This window comes from Cydia splendana, chromosome 11 (assembly GCF_910591565.1).
Source record: "Cydia splendana chromosome 11, ilCydSple1.2, whole genome shotgun sequence".
Classification (NCBI taxonomy): Eukaryota; Metazoa; Arthropoda; class Insecta; order Lepidoptera; family Tortricidae; genus Cydia; species Cydia splendana.
Genome location: NC_085970.1, coordinates 1,039,830 through 1,062,777, shown reverse-complemented (window position 1 = coordinate 1,062,777; position 22,948 = coordinate 1,039,830). Strand labels below are relative to the sequence as shown.

The 22,948-nt window shown below is 36.2% G+C and overlaps 1 protein-coding gene and 1 non-coding gene across 2 annotated transcripts in view; both read right to left on the bottom strand.

Moving 5' to 3' along the window:
* Positions 1–22,948, bottom strand: part of LOC134795192 (neurobeachin-like) — an 868,575-nt gene that overhangs the window by 395,576 nt on the left and 450,051 nt on the right. The window contains exon 2 of the mRNA XM_063767022.1: positions 6,501–6,605. Coding sequence (XP_063623092.1) covers positions 6,501–6,605 — 105 coding nt within the window. The remainder of the gene's footprint in view (positions 1–6,500; positions 6,606–22,948) is intronic.
* On the bottom strand, positions 2,871–2,943 carry Trnav-cac (transfer RNA valine (anticodon CAC)). Its single transcript has one exon. It is a non-coding gene; the product is annotated as a tRNA-Val (tRNA).

The window sequence follows — 22,948 nt, the reverse complement described above, 5'->3', positions numbered from 1 at the left end:
AATCATAAATTTGAATGTCGAATCGGTGCAAATAATATTTCGTCAATCAATTTTATATAAATATACGTCTGACGTATCATTTATATAAATTATAATCATCTTTCTTTTATAACCGACATGTGATCAATGGAAACTATAGAACTTCTATTCAATTATTTTAACTTGTAATATGGTATTGCCTCTGTCTTCATGTATTATGTGTGTCTCTCTGTAAATAAAGAGGATTTGTATTGTATGCTATTTTTCACGAGAAAAATTTAAAAAGCCTTTAATATAAATAGACGTCTTTAAGTAATTAGCGAAGTCCTTGGACGTTGGACAAAAAATCCCCGGAAATTCTTCAGAATTTCCGAGCGACGAAATACAATAGCATTGTTCTTTAATAACGCCCGGGCCTAAATTAATTTGATCTTAGCAAAGCGGCCAATTCATTTGGCCCCTCGATGTTTTCTAAAGAGCAGTTTGTATCGTGTTGTGAGAATTTTTACTCGAATTTTCTGTTTATAAATTTGAGAAGCCGATTTATGAAAACTCAATTTTATGTTGGCACTAAGGAAAGGATATTTTTGACTTATTCATAATAAGGCTAACTGATAATTGCATCGAATGATTGCCACATCATTAAATTATCAATTCTAAGACGGCTACGATATAGATTCATATACAGTGATACAGTGTAAAAATATGGGTGCATACATCTTACTCAAAAATATGTCCCATAGTTCTTAATTCGCTGACATAAGAGCTATGGGACATATTTTTGAGTACCTATGATGAGAGCACCCATATTTTTACACTTGACGTACTACGGAAAAAACTTCAAATATTAGAATATCTAAGTCTCACAAAAGCTACATCTTTCAGAATAAACATGGCGTGCGAGATGAGAAGTTGCCGCAAGTAATGAGTCGCGGCGCGTTCGCGAACTTTCCACTCACTTAGGCAACTCGCCGAACACATCGCGATCATTATCTGCACATTATCCCGGCGCCTGGATTCGGTAGAGCGACGCAAGTGAATCATAGTCACACTTGTAAACGAGTACATTGCGTTGCGATCACTTTGAAAAAAATGACCAACCTTTATCATCCTGTATTTGTATTTATTTCTTATGCAGAATGATTAAGACTTTAAGGAGACGATGAGGCTTGAACCGTGTCTTTTTAAAATCTATAAAGCAAGTAAGCGGGTCTTTTAAAATCCGGCTTTTCCATGCCACTCTTTCTTTATGCAATTAAAACATTTTAAAATTCTTATTTTAAGTAACCTTAGGTATGTAAACAAACTGCATTATTTTCTAAATTTTCAAGAAGAACCACTCATTATGTAATTTTCAGATTTCATGTATAAACTTGCAAAAAGGAGTCCCGACTAGTTTCTAACGACGGTATCTTCTCGGGGCTGTGATGTAGTTTAGAACCGGTGGTATTATTTTAATTCATAAGTGCTTAAATTTAAGAATAAACATTTCCTTTTTCTATCCTTAGCTATGGCCTGTACCGCGATGACGAATTTCACAAAAATACAATTGCACTTGCTTGGAACAATTTGTTCACGTCTTATAACAAGTGCAGCTGTTACCAGCGACATTTTGGAAAAGCGCTTAAGATAAATGACATCCGAAAATTGTTCTACTGCAGAATTTTCAGACGGTTACATTCAAATATATATTATAGTATACCTTTAGGATTTTGACGGTTCCGCCCGCAGCCAATACACTTGAGACAGTTTTTGTACTTTATTTCTTTAGATAAGGTTTCAAATTGAATAGATTTCTTCTTCACGAAGATTCAAGAAGCCTTCGGGGGTAAAGGCGGTACCTTTCTGCCCATACGTTCAACGTATGCACTGTTATCCAAATTTATGTGATTCCGATAGACGATACGGAAGACGTACGACGACAACAAACTGACTCCTTTGTCTTCTGAAATCTGCGCACATTTTGTTTTATAGGCAATTTTAGAATTTTAAGAATAATTTCATTAATTCATGGCAAAAAAAAACAAAATTTCATACAAACGTATTACAAAAAAGTATATTTAAAACATGACGTACATATATAGTTTCCCACGAAATAGAAAATATTTATTTGGCGTAAATCATACATTAGGTACAACAGCAAATTAAACAAATTAAGAAACATACACCAAATAGGATGCCGCTCGGCACAAGCAGTATCCGTAAGACACTGAGCTGGTTTTCAGCACCCAAAATTAAAAACTAAACCTTAAAACTAATAAACAGTAACAGAACACGTGTAAGAAAGAAAGAGAGAGAGAGAGAGAGAGAGAGAGAGAGAGAGAGAGAGATCAGAAATATTTCTTCCCGCCTCAGCATAAAAGTTAGTTAATTTCTAAAGTTAATTTCGTGATTTCTCTCGGAAATCAAAACTCACAATAAATCTGACTGTTATTACAACGTAACGTCTAGCCCTTGAGGCCGGTTCCTCATAGCGAAAGGTTGAGATGATATTTGCAAGCAAAAACGCCCATCAAAAAGTAAAATAAAAGTCTCGTGGTAATTTTGCACACATTATTTACATTCCGAGAGACGTTAGCTACCTATTTATAAATATTTGTAGTACAGTACAGTATGAAAAATACTTGAGATGGTCTTATTGCACTTGCCTACACCCTCAGTGTCCCTCACGGTGCTACAAAAATACTAATGTTTTGGCTACCCAAAAATACGAGGACTTTTTTTGTTACACTGTTAAGTTTTTCAGCACGTGACGTGCGTTCTAATCTTCATAAATTGTGGTTTACCTGTAATATACACCCAAGTTCCGTTTGCAATTTTTAATCGAAAATATATGTCAGGAAAAAAGACAAAAAAAAACAATAAAGAAAAAACACAAACAAAAAAGTTCCTGTTTCCGCCCGGGATCGAACCGGGGGCCTTGTGCGTGTGAAGCACACGTGATAACCGCTACACTACGGAAACTCATTTACACTGTCGCAAATTAGCCACCACCTTCAACTAGAGCAAAGTTCCTTTCTCTTATCGCGCGACAATATGCGATGGTGGCATTGAATAAGATATAACGTATATACCTACAGATTACATAATTATAGGTACATTTATTCATTTAATTGAACCGTTATCACAGTGAACTCACACAATGGTCTGGTGATACACATTTGTACCCAAAAAAATTATAATCCTTAGTTGATACTTAGCTAAAGATTATAGAGAATAATGAAAGGGACTAAGATACCATTTGGTATTGGTATACAGTAGATTAAGATACAACATGGATCGGATATATCCGACATACTTATCCGATCCGATCCATATCGTCTCTTTAGCAAATTTTTTACTATTTTAAAGTTCTAATCGCCTTCAGTCATTTCTTGCTTGGTGATTTGCGTCTCAGTAGGCATTCATTTCCTACATACAGCCTCTATCTGAAGATACCAGTCAAATCCCTCCATAAAAAGGGCCTTAATTCAGTAGTAATGCAATCTCCAGTACCAAGGCTGCATGTCTGGCAGATCGGGCCTCGTTAAGAGGCGCCGGGGGGACGATGACTGGCTGAATTGCAGATCGTTTCGGGACCGAGTGTTCTGATTGGTGGACGAGCGTGGGTGAGTCGGAGGGTGCACCATTGTATAAATAATATAATGTGAGACACATAACGTGCATACGCATTAGTATTTTCTTTTACATGATAAGAGCTCATAAATAAACATATTACTACGCTGTAGAGCCTGTAGAGTAGCTGTCATCTAAAATGAACGTAAGACATTTTTTGGAAGTTTAGTACCTACATTAATTTATTTAGAAATGTTAAATAAGTCTATTAATAACTCGGTTAAAATCCAACCAAAAACTACTATAGAAGTAACTATGATTCGACGCGAGAGGTATATTAATTTATAGTCCTAAGTATTTACACTTAACTATGTTCGCCGTTTCGCTATCTGAAGGTTGTCTGGAAGAGATCGCTGTTAAGCGATAAGTCCGCCTGTAGTTACCTAAACCGTTTAACTCCAATGTATTCTCTGTAACTTTTATTTTGTAGTGTGCAATAAAGTATTTTATTTATTTATTTTTAGAAACAAAGGAATAAATGATTAGGTATAAAATATATGGTTTGCCACGACCTCCAACGCGTGAAGACTTGCCAAGCAATTGGAATGTGTAGGTAGTACTTTTACATGCGCGCCCAAAGAAGTTAAACGACCATTGAAGCATGAAGGGCCGAAAGATGCGAAAAAGAAAATCCTAATCTTTTTGCTGGAAACGCAAGCCGCACTAAAGTCCTGAGTGTTTTAGAAGAAATTAAAGAGAGAGCTTCCTTTTGCACTTTATTCGTAGAATTAGGAATGGAATTAAGCACAGATTTGCGAGCGCTTACTCGGTATGGTGAATGGTGCTAAATCTTCCGCGGAAATTAAGCGACCACAGCGAGGAAACGCATTTATATTTCACGCTCGAGCTGACAGTTCAAGATTTTAAAGAAAAGTAATTTATTTGCAAACAATTAATGAATTAAACAATCAGCAGAAGGTTCAAGCTTGTTTATTTCATGAAATATAATTAATATTAACACTATAATTTTATTCCTTATCCAAATATGTACTAACTAACAAAGGGTTTGATGTTGACATTAGTAAAATTTCATTTTCTTCAAAGTAAAGAAAAGAAAAGAGCGTTAAAATTCATATTAAAAGGGTTAGTCATGATCTACTTAGTAACAGGATCACATAAACCTGAAGAGGCCTAACAGCGTGGGCGGAGAATTGACAGCACCCATGGTATAATAATATACTCCATTTTATTAGACTATGACAGCACCGGTAAAAACCGAAGGGAGGATATAACACTTATAACTAAAAGTATACTTATGTCAACAATACCGTTAGTTATTTATTGAACTGAACAAACTTCATCAAAGGGTTACCTGTTCTATTTTAGAATTAGGATCCCAGAAATGTTGAGGGGATATTTCTAATTTTCTAAACAACACAGTGAGTGGGCGCGAAGTTAGCATTTGACGAACCCGAAAATAAAGAAGCAGGATTCGATATTGTTAAGATAACTGATACAATTTTTAAGCCGAAATTAATAAGGAATTAAATTGATTAAGCCCTTATAAAGCGCTAAAGGGTTAGATTGATCTAATTCGACATTAGGACGCCAGGAGACTACAGGAGGTATCTTTAACTTTCTGGCATCTACAAAAAAAAAAGAAAACAGGAGTAGCGACGCCCACGTGGAAAAAACTATGGGTTCATTAGATAACACTGTCTCTTTTACACAGTGTCGAAGGAATGGGACCGGTTGTGGTAACTATTCTATGGAGCAGGTATAAGGGATCCTTGTGTCCAAATTATACTCATGCTTTTTTATTTACTGATCAATTATTTGGGCATGTATGATATGTTTGTTTGTTTTCGCCATTAACAAATAATTGAAATTGTATATGTCTAGATACAATTAGGTAGGTATATTAAGTTTAGTTTGTGCTTGATATACGATAATACGATTATTAAACATATGACTTTGACTTTTTAAAGTTTTTACTTTGTTTACAAAATTACAAGCATCATATGATTTGAAGGCGTGGTTCAAATATTAACTTTATTTTATTTGTGTTAAGGTAGAAAATCAGATGAATTGAAACCTACACCCATGTTTTGGCCAGCATTTCAACAAAGCTTGTCATTGCCACAGTTCGCAAACAAAATCCTAAGTTCAAATTTTTCTAAACGAATTAGATTAGAAGCAACAATTTCTGCAAGTTTTCTAAAACAACGCTAGTCAAGTAAAAGAGTTAATAATGATCTACTTTACAACCAGGATCCTATGCGTTACAAGGAGTTATCTTGGGAAGATTTGGAAGCATCCTTGACAAAAAGCGCGTATTATGTGCACGACGTTGCACTAACGGCAACACAATTAACTAACCATTGGTGAACCTTACGGCTTTAGAATAAGGTTTACGAATGATCAGTCACAGTGAGAACGGCGGCACGACAAAACAAGTACCATTTTGCACCTTACGACTATGAAATAAGGCTAAAAATGGAATACAACTGTTTGACATTGTACTGTATAACTTTGGCCCGCCCTTTAAACGACAAAAAAAGAAGCTGTAGAAAACAAAAGGCAGTAGTTTATATTGTTAAAATTATCAGCCTGCCAAACGCGACAAAATACAGAATTGCTGGTTATTCTAGCTTATTTTTTATGCTTGAAAATTGAAATAGTAATATAAAAATCGGTGCAAATAGTATTTTGTCAAACATAAGTTGTAAGTTTTGCATACATAGGTATTCAAAGTGCAATAATAGTTACATACCTACGTATAATAGATACATTGTTGGGAGCATCAAAATATAACCCTACTTTAGGTACCTAATTATTTACATGTAATTTATCAAATTAACCATAGTTGCAAGCAAAAGTGATTTATTCAGAGCGTATAAGTACCAGGCTATCAGAAAACGCAGATGTACAGTCAGCTACAGTACAGAGTAAAGGTAGAGGCATACCTGTAAGCTGGGCGGGCAGTGGTCCAGCAGTTCCAGCATGTGCTGGATGTTCTGCGCATCCTGGATGACGAAGTTGAGCTCCATATCGAACTCGCCGCCCACCAGCTGGAACAATACACACATCAGTTAAATCAGGTCTTAAAATACGTATTTTAAAGAATTTAAAGTTTACTTAAGTTCACTTAAGAGAGTTCGTCGCAATTTAATGCGAGCATTCCACTGAGTAGGTCTTGTGTAGGGGGTCGGAAAACCGCGGCTCGCGAGCCGCATGCGTCTCTGTGAAGGTATACAATTACGGCTCTTTAATTTAAGCCACACAAAATAATTACACTTGGGAGTTTTAGACCACTACAAACAACACTAAGTCACAGTGGGTCTTTAAGCTACATATTATTGTTGATTTTTGCTGCGTTTGGCTCTTTTTCTAAAAAGTTTCCCTGTCCCTGCTAGTGTAAATAACAATCTTCTTTTTGTAAATGTAACAGTGAGTCTTTCCTCTCATGGATTTTTCATTTCATATTATTACATACATTGATATTATTGGATGTCGATATTTCCGATGCGTCAGCCAAATATTTGTGCGATATCGGATTCAGTTTCACGGAAAAAGTTGTTCGGTCATAATCTATATTTACCAGCAAAATATGGCTAAGGGGTGAAAAAATAAGATCTATAAGCTTTATGTAAAAATTTTGCATGAATGCAAAAAAAAACCCGTTGTCTTATTCTGAAATTTCCGCCAAATTTTCGGAATTCTTTTTATACTTTCCGCAACTTGATGTGCATCTGTACGTATAATTACGTATACATTATGTACTCGGCTATATTCAGCCAGCTTATGACTATAGGGTGATAAAAACGCTGTAAGTAGCCTATTTACGAGTTACGACATACGCAGATGACCGATAAAGCCGCTCCATATATAACGTCCGTAAGATTTATTACAGCCACCCAAGTGTCAGCGAGATAATCGAGCTTCTAGCACCACCACCCGACCGTAACATTTGTAATGTAACTACTAAGTAATAAGGGCCTAATGTAGCTGAAGTTTATTAGCATTAATGTGATTTTACTCGAGATTCACGGACTAGATAAAAATGTAAGAACATCCTCTAGCATCCAACACAGCCGAGCCGGTTCGCAGAGGCTTGAGTTTAAGAGCTTAAAAGAAGTATAGCCACTGAGAAAAGGTACTTTTTTCATACAATTTCCATTTAAGGAGAAAACGGTTTCCACTAAATCTTAACATAATAATATCAGTTTGATTTTGATGTCGATTGCTTCAGCATAATATAAACGAAAAAGCTATACTTAAATCTAGTTTTTAATTGTGACAATAACATACGAACGGAGTATGAAAGTATTTAGGAGTGGAAAAACGTTTTCTCTTTTTGTATGGACGATTTTTGTATCGCTTATTCGCCATACGTAAAATATGCGGTGTTGTATGGAGGTTACCAAGTCCTATACTACTACTAGAGTTAGACCAAGAAAAGTCTGCAGCAATTTCGATAGCCCACGCAGTGCCATTTGTTTTAAACGTCAAACTTCTATGAAATTAATCTACTAGCTTTTACAAATTCACAGACACACCGATAGAATCTGTGACGGAGTGAAATATTGGCTATATCGGGACAATGCCCGTCGTGTCGGACATTCAATTTACGCGACCAATCCCTCCTGGCCTGTACCCGGGGACTATTGTGTGCTGCAATGGCCGGGGAACGTGGAAAAACGTGTCACGAGTCCCGGAATTCATGTAATAGGGAGCGAACAAATTTAAGTAACTATAAATACATATGTAGACAAAATTAAAAATAATATGTAGGCCATTTTGCCATTTTGATGATGATGATGTGACATCTTGACGGCGTCCGTCTTTTACAATCGGGCGGTGTTAAAACGTGACTGTTATTTTATCACTTGGATAACCTCATCCATCAAGCGGTTGCAGGAAAAGTCCTATTCCATTTCTAATCAATCGATCGATAATATTGTCATATTATAGTATGTATGACATGTCTCTTGCTGTCAATATTTGTGTATTGTGTACCTACGAAATTTAATAACGTACATATTTTATTCTATATACTAAATCACAAAACTATCGTGTAGCGAAGTGTTTTTTTTTTTAGTTTTTTGTGTTGCCGCTTACTCAGTGTAAAAATTACAATTTTTCACGTTTTGTTCAATTCATTTATACGTTATGTACGTATTACAAAGTTATACAAATGAATTGTACTAAACGTGCGTAAAACCGGACTGGAATTAGTGAAACTAGCAACAGCTGCGGCCATTAGTAGCCTTGGAAACGGGGATGTATGTAAATAGTGGGATTAGGGCTACCAGCTCGGTCCTGTGTTACGGGACACATTCAAAATTCAGGACTTGAGATTGAAATTTGGGACACGTAATAACTAGTATCTACTAAGCTATCTGCTTAGCTAAGTGATTCATGAGCTGTAGTAGTGTAGTCCCCGTGAACATCTTGAATCGCCGAAATCGCCAAAAAATACCATAAGTATATGTGAAATTATCGATCCTGCTCACAAAATTTTACAAGAAATTATCGAGAAATGTGAAGCAGAGTTCTAGATATTTACTTGAAATTAACATATATGTAGGTACATCTTTACAATGGATTTCCCAAATTCAGTAGCTGAAAATCGGGATGTCCAGAAAAATCGGGACGTCTGGTCACCCTAAGCGAAACGTTCCCAGAAGGCATGTAATGTTAATTTGTGCCGGACAACATTAGCATATTAAATGATAACAAAAATAGTTTTGCTGTTTGCTTTCGGTATTGTTTTTGGTAGAAAGCAAAATGGTCTGTGTTTTTAATGTAAATGGTATAGTATGATGTTTAAATATGACAATATTATGACGTGTAAGCCAAGGCTTTGGATGTCCTAAAAGGTACCTATCCTCCTGACGTTCCGCGTCCTACTGTCAATTTGACAGTTAAAATTATGCTGGCAATTTTTGAAACCCAGTCGTCAGGAGGCTATTGATTTTTTTTTATAACCGAAATCGATTATAGACATTTATCACATTATATAAGTAGGTAACTTTAAAAAAAGACAATACTTACCTATAAGTTGTAGATTAATCTTACTACGACTAAAATTAGACTCAGTCAGTACGATTAGAGTAAATTTTATTCGAATGCGTGACGTGAAGTACGCGTTTGCGTTCAGTGTCATTTTGTATGCGATTTTGACTTTCCAAAACGTCCCTAGAAATCGTGCATAGAAAAATACTTAAGTAAGCAATATAATAAAGTGTTCTTTTCTAAAACCAACTTACAAAATTATTACCTACGTCGTCATAAATAAATAATGATGTAATAGTTAATTAATTATGTAATTTCCTTATCAATAATAGTCAATATTTACTCCTCGCTAAGCGCTTTTGCTATAACGCTAAGCCGTATTTTCCTTGCTTTGTGGGCAGCCAGATCCTCTTAACGTAAGCTGTTATGATTGAGAACCGCCCATATATTCCCAAAGCCGCGCGATCGAAAGTGCTGTCAGCCCTGAGAACAACCACTAAAACTCGAGACCCCTGGTAACTATGCATAATCTAAGAGGGCTCTTATACTGGTTTCTTCAAATCTCCGAAAAGCCCAAGCTCTATAAGCGATCGTAATGCTAGCTATCCCGAACGGCCCGAACCGGCCCGAGGGACCGTTCCCGAGCTATTGATACGCTTCGTACCAGGATCGCATAGCTCAACCGATATCTATGCAAGTGCATCGATAGTTTTTAGACTTTAACACAACGTCATAAGGTCCTTTATAGGTTTTCGAAAGCCAAAGAGTCGCATGTCTTGTAGAACTTTTATTGAGATAAGACTTTTTAGTTCTGCGTAAATATGGTACTTACGCGTAGTCTGCGTTTAAGTTTGCGTCCATTTTTGTCCGAGTGAGTAAGATGGATGACGTTTTTTCTCTGCCCTTCGCGGTGCATTGTAATTATGAATGGCCTGCTTGGAACGTTGTTTACTTTTTTTATGGATCTCAGAAAGGGGCAGGGTAGTTCTCTCTGTTTCAATTGTATGCTTACAGTAACATGAAAAAACTCCACTCGTGGTAGACACGTTACATAAACGATAGGTAGGTAACATCATTTCTGATTTTTGCTCATATTGCACTTTTTGAGTTAAAAAAAAGTTTTTTTTTTATCGACATTTAGCCCATTTAGAAATTTGACGTTTAAAATGACACTTGCACAGCCAGGGCTATCAAAATCGCTGCCAACAGTGCTAACTTAGCTTGGTCTAACTCTAATCTGTTTTTATCCCTTTCTCACATTCAAAAATAAGCTGAATAAGTAAAGGTGCCAATATCACTAAAATCACACCACTAACAGAAAGTTTTTCCAAATTTCAATGTAACGATAATAATTTAATTACAGATGTTGCGGAAAGATGCCAAAAAGAAGTTAAAAAAGTTTTGGGAAACTTTATAAATCAACAAGAAATAACAAAATTCAAATTGTCGAATGGAAAGTTTCATCTCCCATACAAAATTGAGATAAGTTTCCATAATTGTTTAATGTGGGAATTTCGCAATTTCGGAAACTTTCCGACGACACATCAGTAGTTTTTTATGGAGTAAATAAATATCATTCGAGGATGAGGACGTCGAATTGTTTACGATTCAACATGTAAAACTACAATGCGCCATCTATACCGGGTGGATTTTCCAACAACCCAAACCAACAACCACCCCATTTAGTGGTGAAAAAATAACAACCCCTATGGTGTTCCTGTACTAGGCTATGATAAAAATAGAAGAGCACTTTTAACAATGGGGTGCAAACCACACACAGCTAAAATGTATCCCCGTTTGCTAATAGACACACACACACACAGACACATACAAAGTTGGTAAACCGGAATCAACCCCTATGGTGTCGTAATACCAGGCAATAATAAAAAAAGGATATTTTTAACTATGGGGTTGTTAAAAGCGTAATAAACCCCATGCAGCGTTTTATTCGCCTGAGGCCCCTGAGGGTCCGTTTTTTAGACTTGCTGGCCACACATATAAAGAATACACGTGTGTAGTAAAGTCACGTGTAAATATGATCCCTTGTACCAGGGTAGCAGAACGTTGCAGGAGGTTGCGTGGTAACTTTTATACAGTCCGCGGCAGAATTAACTGAGCGGGCGAGGTGTTCAATATGATGAAATTCCGTCAGTACATATATTATTTTTCCGTATTATATTATAAGTCCGATAAAAACTATCATGCTCCTAAATACAATTTAATTTCGTATGATGCTTAAACGAATTCAGGGCGATTAAATCGAAAAATATTTAAAAAAAACATTCACACCCATCAACCAAGCCAAGTATTCATGCATGTTTTAAATTTTATTAAGTGAGTTTTCCACTTTGGCGCGACCGCGGGTGTGTTCGGTGCGGGTGGGACCGGGGGTGAGACGGAGTGGCCTCTTCACCCGGGGGACGGGTGTGCGGAATGGAAAAATGACCACAACGCGCAAATTAGCGGAAGATTCGTATTTCCATTTTTGGTTGTTTTTATTTTGACAGTTTGTTAACTTTTAAGCGTGTAAAAAAATAAGTATGAATACAGGGTGTTAGTACATCGTTTGCCAAATTAAAACGGCAGATAGGTTGAGTCATTTATTATCTTCTCATGCCTAGAAAAAAAAATTGGCCATGTTTTTTTTTACTACTGCGCAAGCAAACATTTGAAATTTACGAAAAACTGGCATAGAGCTGGAAAAAAAAACGTGCTAAAAATTAAAAATTTCTAGGCCTGGGAAGATAGCAAATGACTCAACCTATCTGCCGTTTTAATTTGGCAAACGATGTACCAACCATCCTGTATACTTTGATGCGGATCTACGAGTAGGAATAGTAATTCATTAAGCATGTCTAAACATAGGTACCTAATCTAAAAAACAATGTTGAAATGACAATGGTCATATCATCGCCCAAAAAGTCTACAATGTTTTAATGATAGTATTGCAGACCAAAAGTACATATTTTATTGATTTGAACAAAACCTTTTCATTGTTGGACGATCTTATTGTGAAATTCTTATTAGTAAGTTTTACATCTTTATAATTCATTGTTTTTTTAAGAACAATAATAATTTCATCAATATAATGCTCTGATATTTGGATTAAGATGATATTTGTAAAACTTGACAATTTAAAAGTGCTAAACCTTTAAATTAGATTTTTTCTTCGGTCTGACATCGATACGCCTTCCCGGGTCTAGAATCACTAACAATTATAAGGGTCTAATTAGTAAGTTAGATACCAATGCTTTCGATATCAGCGAACTAATTGGAGTAAGTAATCTAATTTCAAAACAAATAACATTAACAAATCATGATATCAAAACATCAAGATATTTGTTTAATAATATTATAAATAAGATTTTTTTTTAATTCGCTTGTCTCGACCGGGAATCGAACCGAGTAAAATTTCCAAAAAATAAACACTCGCTATTTTTTTCCACTAGTCGATACAGTTAATGTTAATGATATCATTTCTCCAAGAAACATTAGGTCTTACACTCTTCTGTCGTACAAAATATCCATAGTAGGTATCGAATATTTAGTACTCAAGAATATTTTTAGACAAGCAAAATTGAAGAAAAAAAGAAAAATCTTTGAATGCAGTTTTATCTCTTTTTAAAAATAAAGGAATGTCTCCTTTAAGTAAAATGATCCAACTTAATTTAAGGTAGTTTCCCTCCAGGGCCCGACTTATTTTTCCACCCTGTATAGTAGCCAGTTATTAAACAATGGCCAGTAATTTTGACGAAATATTCTGTATTTTTTTAATAGGTACTGAAAATATTTTCAATAATGTTAATAAATTATGAATAAGGCGCTTTCGCTCGGGTCCTCCACTTTTATCTTAATTGTAATCCAATGCACCGCTAAGCTCCAACATGCACATGCACATGCATGTGTCAAAGGGATTTCAGCTGCATTTTGAACGAGCAAGTTCTGACTTCAAGTCAAATTAGTGATTCGCAAAGCTTAGGTGTCTGCGGAGTTATCTACCTACATAGGAATTCTATTGTACATATTTAACGTATATACTTATTTATGGCAATGATGTAAATGCTTAGGGTTAAGTTTTCCTTTGTACATTTTGTTTTGTGTTACTTTAATAAAAAAATCTGGGAGACCGAGCTTTGCTCGGAAAACATACAAAAACTTAAAAAAAAATGTGCGTTTTGTCAGAGATACGACCTAGCTAGATCGATTTTACGCCCCCGAATTCCCCCATATAGCAAATTTCATCGAGATCGTTAGAGCCGTTTCCGAGATCCCCGAAATAGAACATATGTAAGTACTTTACTATACTATCCCATTTGAAACTATGTACGTTTTAAAAATAACGTTTCCAATAACCCATCCCTCCGTCAGTCATCGATCATATTACTTACTGTCCAGTTGATCCATTCATCATCATCATCACATACCTAATATAATTTGACCTCAAGCTTCATACAAATCATGCGTCATTAAAGCTCAAGCTTTTAACGATACTGTGTAGAAGTTGTACCATTGTCCATTGACAGTAAACCTTATTCCAAGGACATAAAGTCCACCGATGGTCACACAACACGTTTGGTAAACGTGAATACCGACTGCCCAGCGCCATCTTCATCTGCAGTCCGCACGCCGTGCCCGATGTGCGAGCGGGACATCGATATACACGTGCATAGCGCTGTCTCACTCGCACACCGGAGCGGCTTGCGGCATCAGTGTGATGACCGCGCAAATGGGAATAACGACTGCCCGACGCCGTCCTATAATTTCATTGCGTGCCTCCGGTTATCATTGTGTCCACCCTGTATCTGTTTCCCTGATAACTCGCTCTGATATTTGCACTTTATCTCGCTGCTATAAAGTCCATTTTGCAATAACATGAGATTTTGAGTGAGTTAATATCCGGGTTATGTCATAATAAGGTTCTCACTCCCGTTATTTCATTAGATTATTATCAAAATAATTATTGCACCCGCTTTCGGCGTCCGTTATTGCCGTCGGGTTAGTTTTGTTCACGGGTAATTCATAATCATAATTTTGGATATTCTATTAGCTGACAATGGAAATGTAGTTTGTAAATAGTGTTTGTAGTTGGCATATTGGCTGTTGAAATATACAGGCTGGCTAAAAAAAATACTGCATTCCCGTTGAGGTTTTGGGATTATACTGTGAGCAACTTTTACTATGGGACCGACCCCGAAATCGCTAAAAAAATTTGGGTGTTTCATACATCTTGGCTGGTCCATTTTCTATGGGTGGGTTAATTATATTTTCGCGAGTTCGGGATCCCATAGTTTACTATGCTTGCTCAATATAATCCCAAAATCTGCCTGGCAACGGAAATACAGTTCTTTTTTGGCCACCGTGTATATTTTTTAACCCTCTGCAACTGTGGTGACTTTTTTAGAGAGATTCTACTGATGTGGTGTCTATCAGACGTCATTTTCGATAATTCATTAAAAATAAACTAATGGCAAAATGGTAACTATTGTTTCATATAACGATCATTCCATTTATATTTTAATAAATTCAATTGTAAAATAGGTTTAAAATAAAATACATAAGAAATATATAATAAACTTTAATGAGATCACAGTTTCTTACAATTTGTACTTGTAAGTACCTAACAGCGCGCGGAGCGCGCTGAATGTCGGGCTTAGCCCGACCTGTTAGTGTGAAGCCCGCCGCAGGCAGCGCGCAGTATGCTAACAAAAAATTAAAAATAAACTTAAGGCGCGGTGTGTAGTAAAAAGCGCTTTTTTGTCACCATATTTACAGACTTTTACAAGGATTTCATGCATTATTTTCTAGTATGTATAACTTCAGTCCTTGAACTATGTTATTGCTTGTCAGAAACACGACGGCTCATTATTTTCTCGATAGAATCTTAAGTTGAAAACATGCCTAACACTTTCTTTATTTCCTTATGTTAGAAGTAGTACGACGAAAATGTATATGAAACTTACTTCAGTCGATAGCTTTTAAGTAAATCTTCATTATTGCTTGTCCTTTTATCGATACGTTAATTTTTTCATTCATCATTTGATGAATTCAACATTTTACCTACTAAATTACACCCTACGCGGCAATACCTTGCGCCCATTCCTTACGCCAGTACGCCCGTGACCACTGTTAGCGTCGGACCTATGCTAGTTTAGCGGACGTTTCATAAAATGGGTAATCACAGTATAAATATGCAAATATGTTCTACACACAATGTTTTTCAACATACTTACGAAGAAAAGCAAGATAATTCTTAAATACGGTGACATTTCAGACATCCGTCCGTCATATTGTCATTTTATAACAAGTTGGGCAGCAAAGGCACACACCCATCTAACCAATCCGGAATTCAGTCATGGTTGATAAATTGTGTAAACATATTTTAAAAGGCTATAAAATTAATCAGATTGAATAATTTTTAAACATAGATATACAGGATTCAAATATGTGGGAGTGTTTAGTGTATGCAATGGTGGTAACCATTTCAACACTTTTAGTTTCCGAGATACCTACATGCGTTTTTGTGGAAGTGGTCGAAAAATGGCTATAATGGTTTTGTGTTTAATTGGATTAGGTATTTACATTCTAAGGAAAATAAGTGTACTTAAGTACAATTCTGCCGCCTTGAGGAAAAAAACCATAAGTGACAATTTTTGCGAAATTTAGTTATTGACACCCTCGAAATCAGGAAGAAAAATGTGATTTTTATATCTAGCAGTTATTTCTTTAGGAGCTACAGGTTGAAGTTAACAAAGAGACAAAAAAAATACGAATTAAGAAAACGTCGTTTTTTCGTAATTGTTCATCATAAATCATTTTTTGTGTTTAGAATAAGCAAGCTTAGCGACCTGCTCATGAAACATAAAAAAACGGTCAAGATTAGTATGGGTTCCGCATTTACCCGTACGTCAAAATAGTCTGATTGAGTGATTGCAAAACCAGGGGTGCGAAACTCCTGACTTCGGTCAAACTCGGCTCCGCTCGGCTCAGCATTGCTCCGAGCAATTATTAGGGTTGGCACCACTTGACTTCCTTTTGCGTGCACGACCACAGATAAGATAATCAGTTGATTTTTGACAACCCTAAATAGCCGAAAGGGATAGTGCCATATATTACAAAGGGACAGCATGATTCGACCCTGAACCGCTGTCAAACTTCGTTTTTGTAGGAAGTTTCCTTTCTAGTACTATTAATTATTCTGTGGCAAAACCCAAAAACGGCTGGAGCGTTTGCTATATTTTTCCTTGAAAGTATACTAAGCACTTTCACGATTTTTTCATATTTTTTGGACATATGGAAAAAAAGTTAGGGGAACTAGAGGGGAAAACACTTTTTTTCTTTCAGATCGATTATTTCTGTACCTTTACCCCCCTCCCCCCTACACCCTCAGCACACCCGCTAAGCATGGTTATCTGGACACCACAAGGTATAACTGTGCCAATTTTCAAAATTATACGAATTTTTTCCGCAGATTTTTTTTTATTTTCTTGAGCTATTAACTAACTTGAATGTCGAAGTAGAAGTGTTTTTTGTCATTACAATCTTTAAATGCTTGACTTTTACTCGTCAATTCAAAATTGAGAAAAATAGTAGGTAAGTAATTACAGTTCGGAGTCTCAATACGGATTCCGCGCAAATAAATCCACTGAGGAGGCGGTGGCACACATGATTAACCTAATTTCCCAACACTTGGATGGCAACAAGGCCTGTCTTGGCGTCTTTTTGGACTTAGCCAAGGCATTTGACACCGTCTCCATTCCTATTCTTCTGAGGAAACTGGAACTTAACGGTATCAGAGGGAATGCACTGGAGTGGTTTCGAAGCTACCTCTCAGACCGGACTCAACGCGTCTCTATCGACCATAATATTAGCAACCCCTTACCAATAAGCTACGGTGTCCCCCAGGGCAGCATACTGGGACCAGCTCTGTTTATTATATATATAAACGACTTAGCTAATGCCTACATCCCTAATGCTGATATATTCTGCTACGCTGATGATACGGCCATCATATTCCACGGGAACACCTGGGAGCAGACATTCACCTCGGCGGAAAACGGAATGAGATGTGTGTCAGAATGGCTGCACAACAACCTCCTGACTCTTAATCTATCAAAAACTAAATACATGTGTTTTCACAAAACAAAAGCCTCGGCTCCTGCTCAGTGTCCTCCAATTAAAGTACATAGCTGCGTAAACCATGACCAACAGTCACTCCCATGCACCTGTGAAGGTATCAGCAGAACTCCCCATATCAGATACCTTGGCGTGGTCGTGGACGAAAAACTTGATTTCCGAGAGCACGTCAATACAACAGCAAACCGCGTCCGGAAGTTAATTTATGTATTTAGAAACTTACGTAATGCAGCAGGCATAGATTTGCTAAGATCAATATACGTAAGCATATGTCAATCTGTGCTGACCTATTGTATTTCCACCTGGGGGGGAGCTGTAAAAACAAACATGATAACCCTAGAAAGATCTCAAAGAGCAGTCTTGAAGACCATACTAAAAAAAGGAATCAGGTATCCGACTACTTGCGTATACAAAGATATGAACGTCCTCAGCGTGCGGGCTCTATTCATTATGCGCGCAACGCTAAAGACCCACGCAGAAGTTCTGAGGTCTCCCAATTATACCAATCTGCTAGAGAAACGTATATTCAAAATCCCCTTACCACAATATATAACAATTTTTGCCAGAAGGTTTAGCTCGCATCTTCACCCGTTCATCTACAATAAAGTAAGCAGCAAACTGGAAATCAAAAACCTTACCGTCAAACAATTAAAAACTAGACTTCACGAATGGCTAAGCACTCTAACCTATGATGAAACCGAGAGCCTTCTGAAAGGAATTTAATTCACTGGTTCTAACACTCATTTTCTCACACACACATACACACACACACACTCACACACACACACACACACACGCATAAATAATAAAGGAAGTTTAATATATATACATATAAATATATAAATTACATTCTATGATTTTCTTTTCCTAAAGTTAAATAACCTCTGTATCTCTGTTTCTTTACCTTGGACTAGTTTAATATTTAGATTTAGCTTAGTATAAGTAAAATACATTGCTTTCTGTACCAATTCGCGCCTATGTATTTGTAACTCGGATGTAAGCTGGTTTCCTACAGGACAGGCATCGCCTAGTGTAGGAATCAGGCCAACTACAGGAAAGGCACTCCTTATTCTTTCAAATTCTATACCTGTACAGTGCATTAACATAAGTTTTGTGTATAACTAACCTGAATTTGTAAAGATGAATAAATATGTTTTATGTTTTATGTTTATGTTTTAGTTAGAGTTATAATTCTTTTTTGTGAAGATAGCTAATTTTATCTACTTATTGGAGCTATGCATAACTCAATAGTCCCACAAATTATCTTAACTTTGCTAGTATTCTTCCTTATTTTAACTACCTACTTGCCCGAAATTGACTGCTAGAGTTAGACCAAGTCTGCAACAATTTTGGTAGCATAGGCAGTGCAAGTGTTATTCATAATTTCATAGAAGTTTGACGTTTAAAATAACACTTGCATTGCGTGTGCAATCAAAATCGTTGCAGACTTTTCTTGGTCTAGCTCTATTAAATTTTTAATATCTAAGTACTATTTTTTGTCTCATATTAATTTGGTATCATTTGATTAGATTCTCAGTTTGTCGCGGTATACACTCATATTGTATATAATTAATAATTATTTACACTCACCGTCTTAGCTACCATTTTTAACTAATTTCATTAAGTACTTTTCAAAATTCGAATTTGCTAATAAATCTTGTTCAATATTAATTGCCGGAAAAATCCCGGAACTGACAATTCAGAATACCGATGTCGTCAGAATAAGGACGTAGACGTGCTGCGCGGGAATGGTGCGGTGCGCCGCGCGGGGCGCCCGCCTGCCCGATCTACCACGCGTCTGCTTCACCCCCTTGAAAACGTAAAACTCGAGTATAAGAGCGCCTTAACAATCAACAACTTCAAGTAACTTAAAAGACAAAATAAGGCACTAATCAGTCCTGAAGTTGGTACTTATTTTAAAGGATTTTCCTCGATCAGCCATGTAAAATATTATTATTTATGTGGTGAGGTATCTCAGACACTATAGAAACATTTATATTTTTGTGTCTGATAGACACCATAATTACTATGAACAAGTACATATTTTTATGAGGTGAGGTCTGTCAGACCCAGGACTTATTGCTGTGCTCACGTCTGTGGGACACCAGCTCATATCATTTCATTTCATTTATTTCATATTGTATTGTCATGTACATTGGGTGTTACATTATATATAGTCAGATCATGACACCCTGTTAGGGCACACAATAGTATTATTATTCTATTCTATTCTAGGCTAGTCTATAAGGCAACATAATAACATTAATAACATTTACTTATTAGTAATAAATTAAACTAAAAAATAAATGACGTCAAAGCTTAAAACTAAGTCTAAGTAAGTATATAACGTCAACAATATATTGATTAATGGTTATTTGTAATAATGTGTCAATTTATTATTAATAGCAATTATTTTAAATTATTGATGTCATTTCTTATTGTGTAGGTTGTAATAATGTGCTAATGTGAATAGAGGCAGACCGACGATATTTTGTCATTTTTCTTCGGTATCATCAATAAATTGTTGAAGGCTATAGTAGTTCTTATTTAATAGAAATTGTTTAAGTTTATGTATAAATTTATTATCAGATGTTTCGTTTTTTAATTTATCTGGGAGCTTGTTATATATCTTAATAGCCATCATGTTTGGACTTGCTTGGTACAGTTTTAAATTAGTATTTGTTGTAATTGCCAAATTATTTTTGTATCTCGCGGGGTATCGTCGTGGTTGCCCAAGTAGCACAGATAGCTCTATAACTACTCACTTTTAGTTCTATCTAACGCTCTGTGCGTATTAAGACACTTATAAGAGCACACTCGTGGTCCTACAGCTGTATAATAGATCTCAGTGATATTTATATAGCTTAGGGCTGATTAAAAGCTGCATTACGGCTCTGAAAACTACCATTAATACGCAAAGAGTGATATAAAGGTATATTTGCTACGACCCTATACAGCTTTAAGGGTTATCAAATGCTTTAACCGTTATAAGGTCTGTTTAGTGGATAAAATTACGCCATGTGCTGTATAAGGAGGTAATTGTGGACTTTTATTACGTTGACTTATTAAGGGAGCACAAGTGAACTATTATGAAGCTAATAGACGTATAATGGAACACATGTGGCACATAATACAGCTTGTCGCTTAACATGTTTACCCCTAAGCAGCTTTTATTACACTGACTTTTAAGGGAGCACGAGTGAACTAATATGAAGCCAATAGACGTATAATGGAACACATGTGGCGCATAATACAGCTTATCGCTGAACGTGTTTACCGCTAAGCAGCTTTTATTACGCTGACTTTTTAAGGAAGCACGAATGAACTATTATGAAGCCAATAGACGTATAATGGAACACACGTGGCGCATAATACAGCTTATCGCTGAACATGTTTACCGCTAAGCAGCTTTTATTACGCTGACTTTTAAGGGAGCACGAGTGAACTAATATGAAGCCAATAGACGTATAAATGGAACACATGGGACGCATAATACAGCTTATAGCTGAACATGTTTACCGCTAAGCAGCTTTTATTATTCTGACTTTTTGAGGAAGCACGAATGAACAATTATGAAGCCAATAGACGTATAATGGAACACATGGGGCGCATAATACAGCTTATCGCTGAACATGTTTACCGCTAAAGCAGCTTTTATTTCGCTGACTTATTATAAGGGAGAACGAGTGAACTATTATGAAACCAATAGACGTATAATCGAACACATGTGGCGCATAATACGGCTTAGCGCTGAACATGTTTACCGCTAAGCAGCCTATTATACTACCATTGGGACTGTCTGCATAGCGGCTGTTAAAACGTTCATAAGATGCCTTATAACTGTTTAGAGGTTCACTAGTGTATCGAAATAACGACTTGGACTTTATAGTGGGATATATAACAGTCGTATGCTGCATATAAGAATTTTAACGGTTCACGTTGCTTTTTAACATTGACCGCCATTTTATTGTATATAACCTACAAAATTGAAATTGCTTTTCCAACTTTTAAGGGTAACAATATGGTTTTGTGCCTGAGTTCTTAACCTAAATCATTAGTTTAGTACTTCCTATAACGTATTATTAACTTTTTATCTCATAATTCTGTCCGAACCACTGAAATAGTTTTTACACATAGCTTATTTATATCATTAATTTAAATAAATACTGATTATTTTCGTGGCGCACTGAAATTTTCTTAGATAATGTATATATATAATGTCAATAAACTTGCATTCCCAAACATCTTTCTCGCATTAATATATAAAAGATCATGTACAAACATTTAACTAAACACTTTAACAAAATGACTTATGGTGTCGTTGCGCTTAACGTTTTTGCTTCAATATAAATATGTTCACCTCTACGTTCGTCGTCACTATACTAAATATAATAGCTGATTTTTAAGGCAGAGGTGTAAAAGTATGTTATTAATTATCTTTTATTCAGCCCAACGTCAATCTTTTCCGGTATTAGGGCGCACATGTGACATATTAGCTGAATAAAGGGTAACTGGTGGTCTCTTACCCAGCCAATATACACCTCTTATAACTCCTGTTACCCCTTATAATTCCGTTAAATTGCTGCTACAACGCTCTTAAGTAGCTATGTGAACTTAAGGCTGCCTAATTTGTGCCCATTTAAGAGTTATAAAAGCTGAAAAGACGCTTATACAGCTCTTATGCAGTTTTTATATTCCAGCTTCAAGCGTATTCGTACTTCATTATGCGGCTGCTATACAGCTAATCTGTGCTACTTGGGTGTTCATCGACTTTTGTGAAAAATTGAGGGTATTTCCGAACAAATTTGCATATTTCTAGGATATAGATTGATGTTAAGGTTAGTAGATTGTGTTTTATAAAGAGCGGCTTACAGCTCTCTGGGCTTTTGATGTTGGCAAGAATACGAACGCATTTTTTTTGAAGTATGAACAAATCTTCAATGTTTGTAGCATCACCCCAATGAATAATACCGTATTTTAACCACGAGTAGGCATATGCGTAATAGGCATTGAGAGCTGTTCTTAGATCAGTGCATTTCTTTAATTCTCTTAAGGCGTATATGAATGTTGACAATTTGTTTTTAATTTTTATCACATGTGCCTTCCAATTCAGGTGCGAGTCGATGTCTAGTCCGAGGAGCGTGAAAGTATCTACACACTCGATTTGGGTTCCCATAAATGAAAATGTTATTTGCAAGGGATCTTTTTGTCTGGGTCTAAATTGCATCATCTTAGTTTTTGTGAAGTTTATTTCTAAATTGTG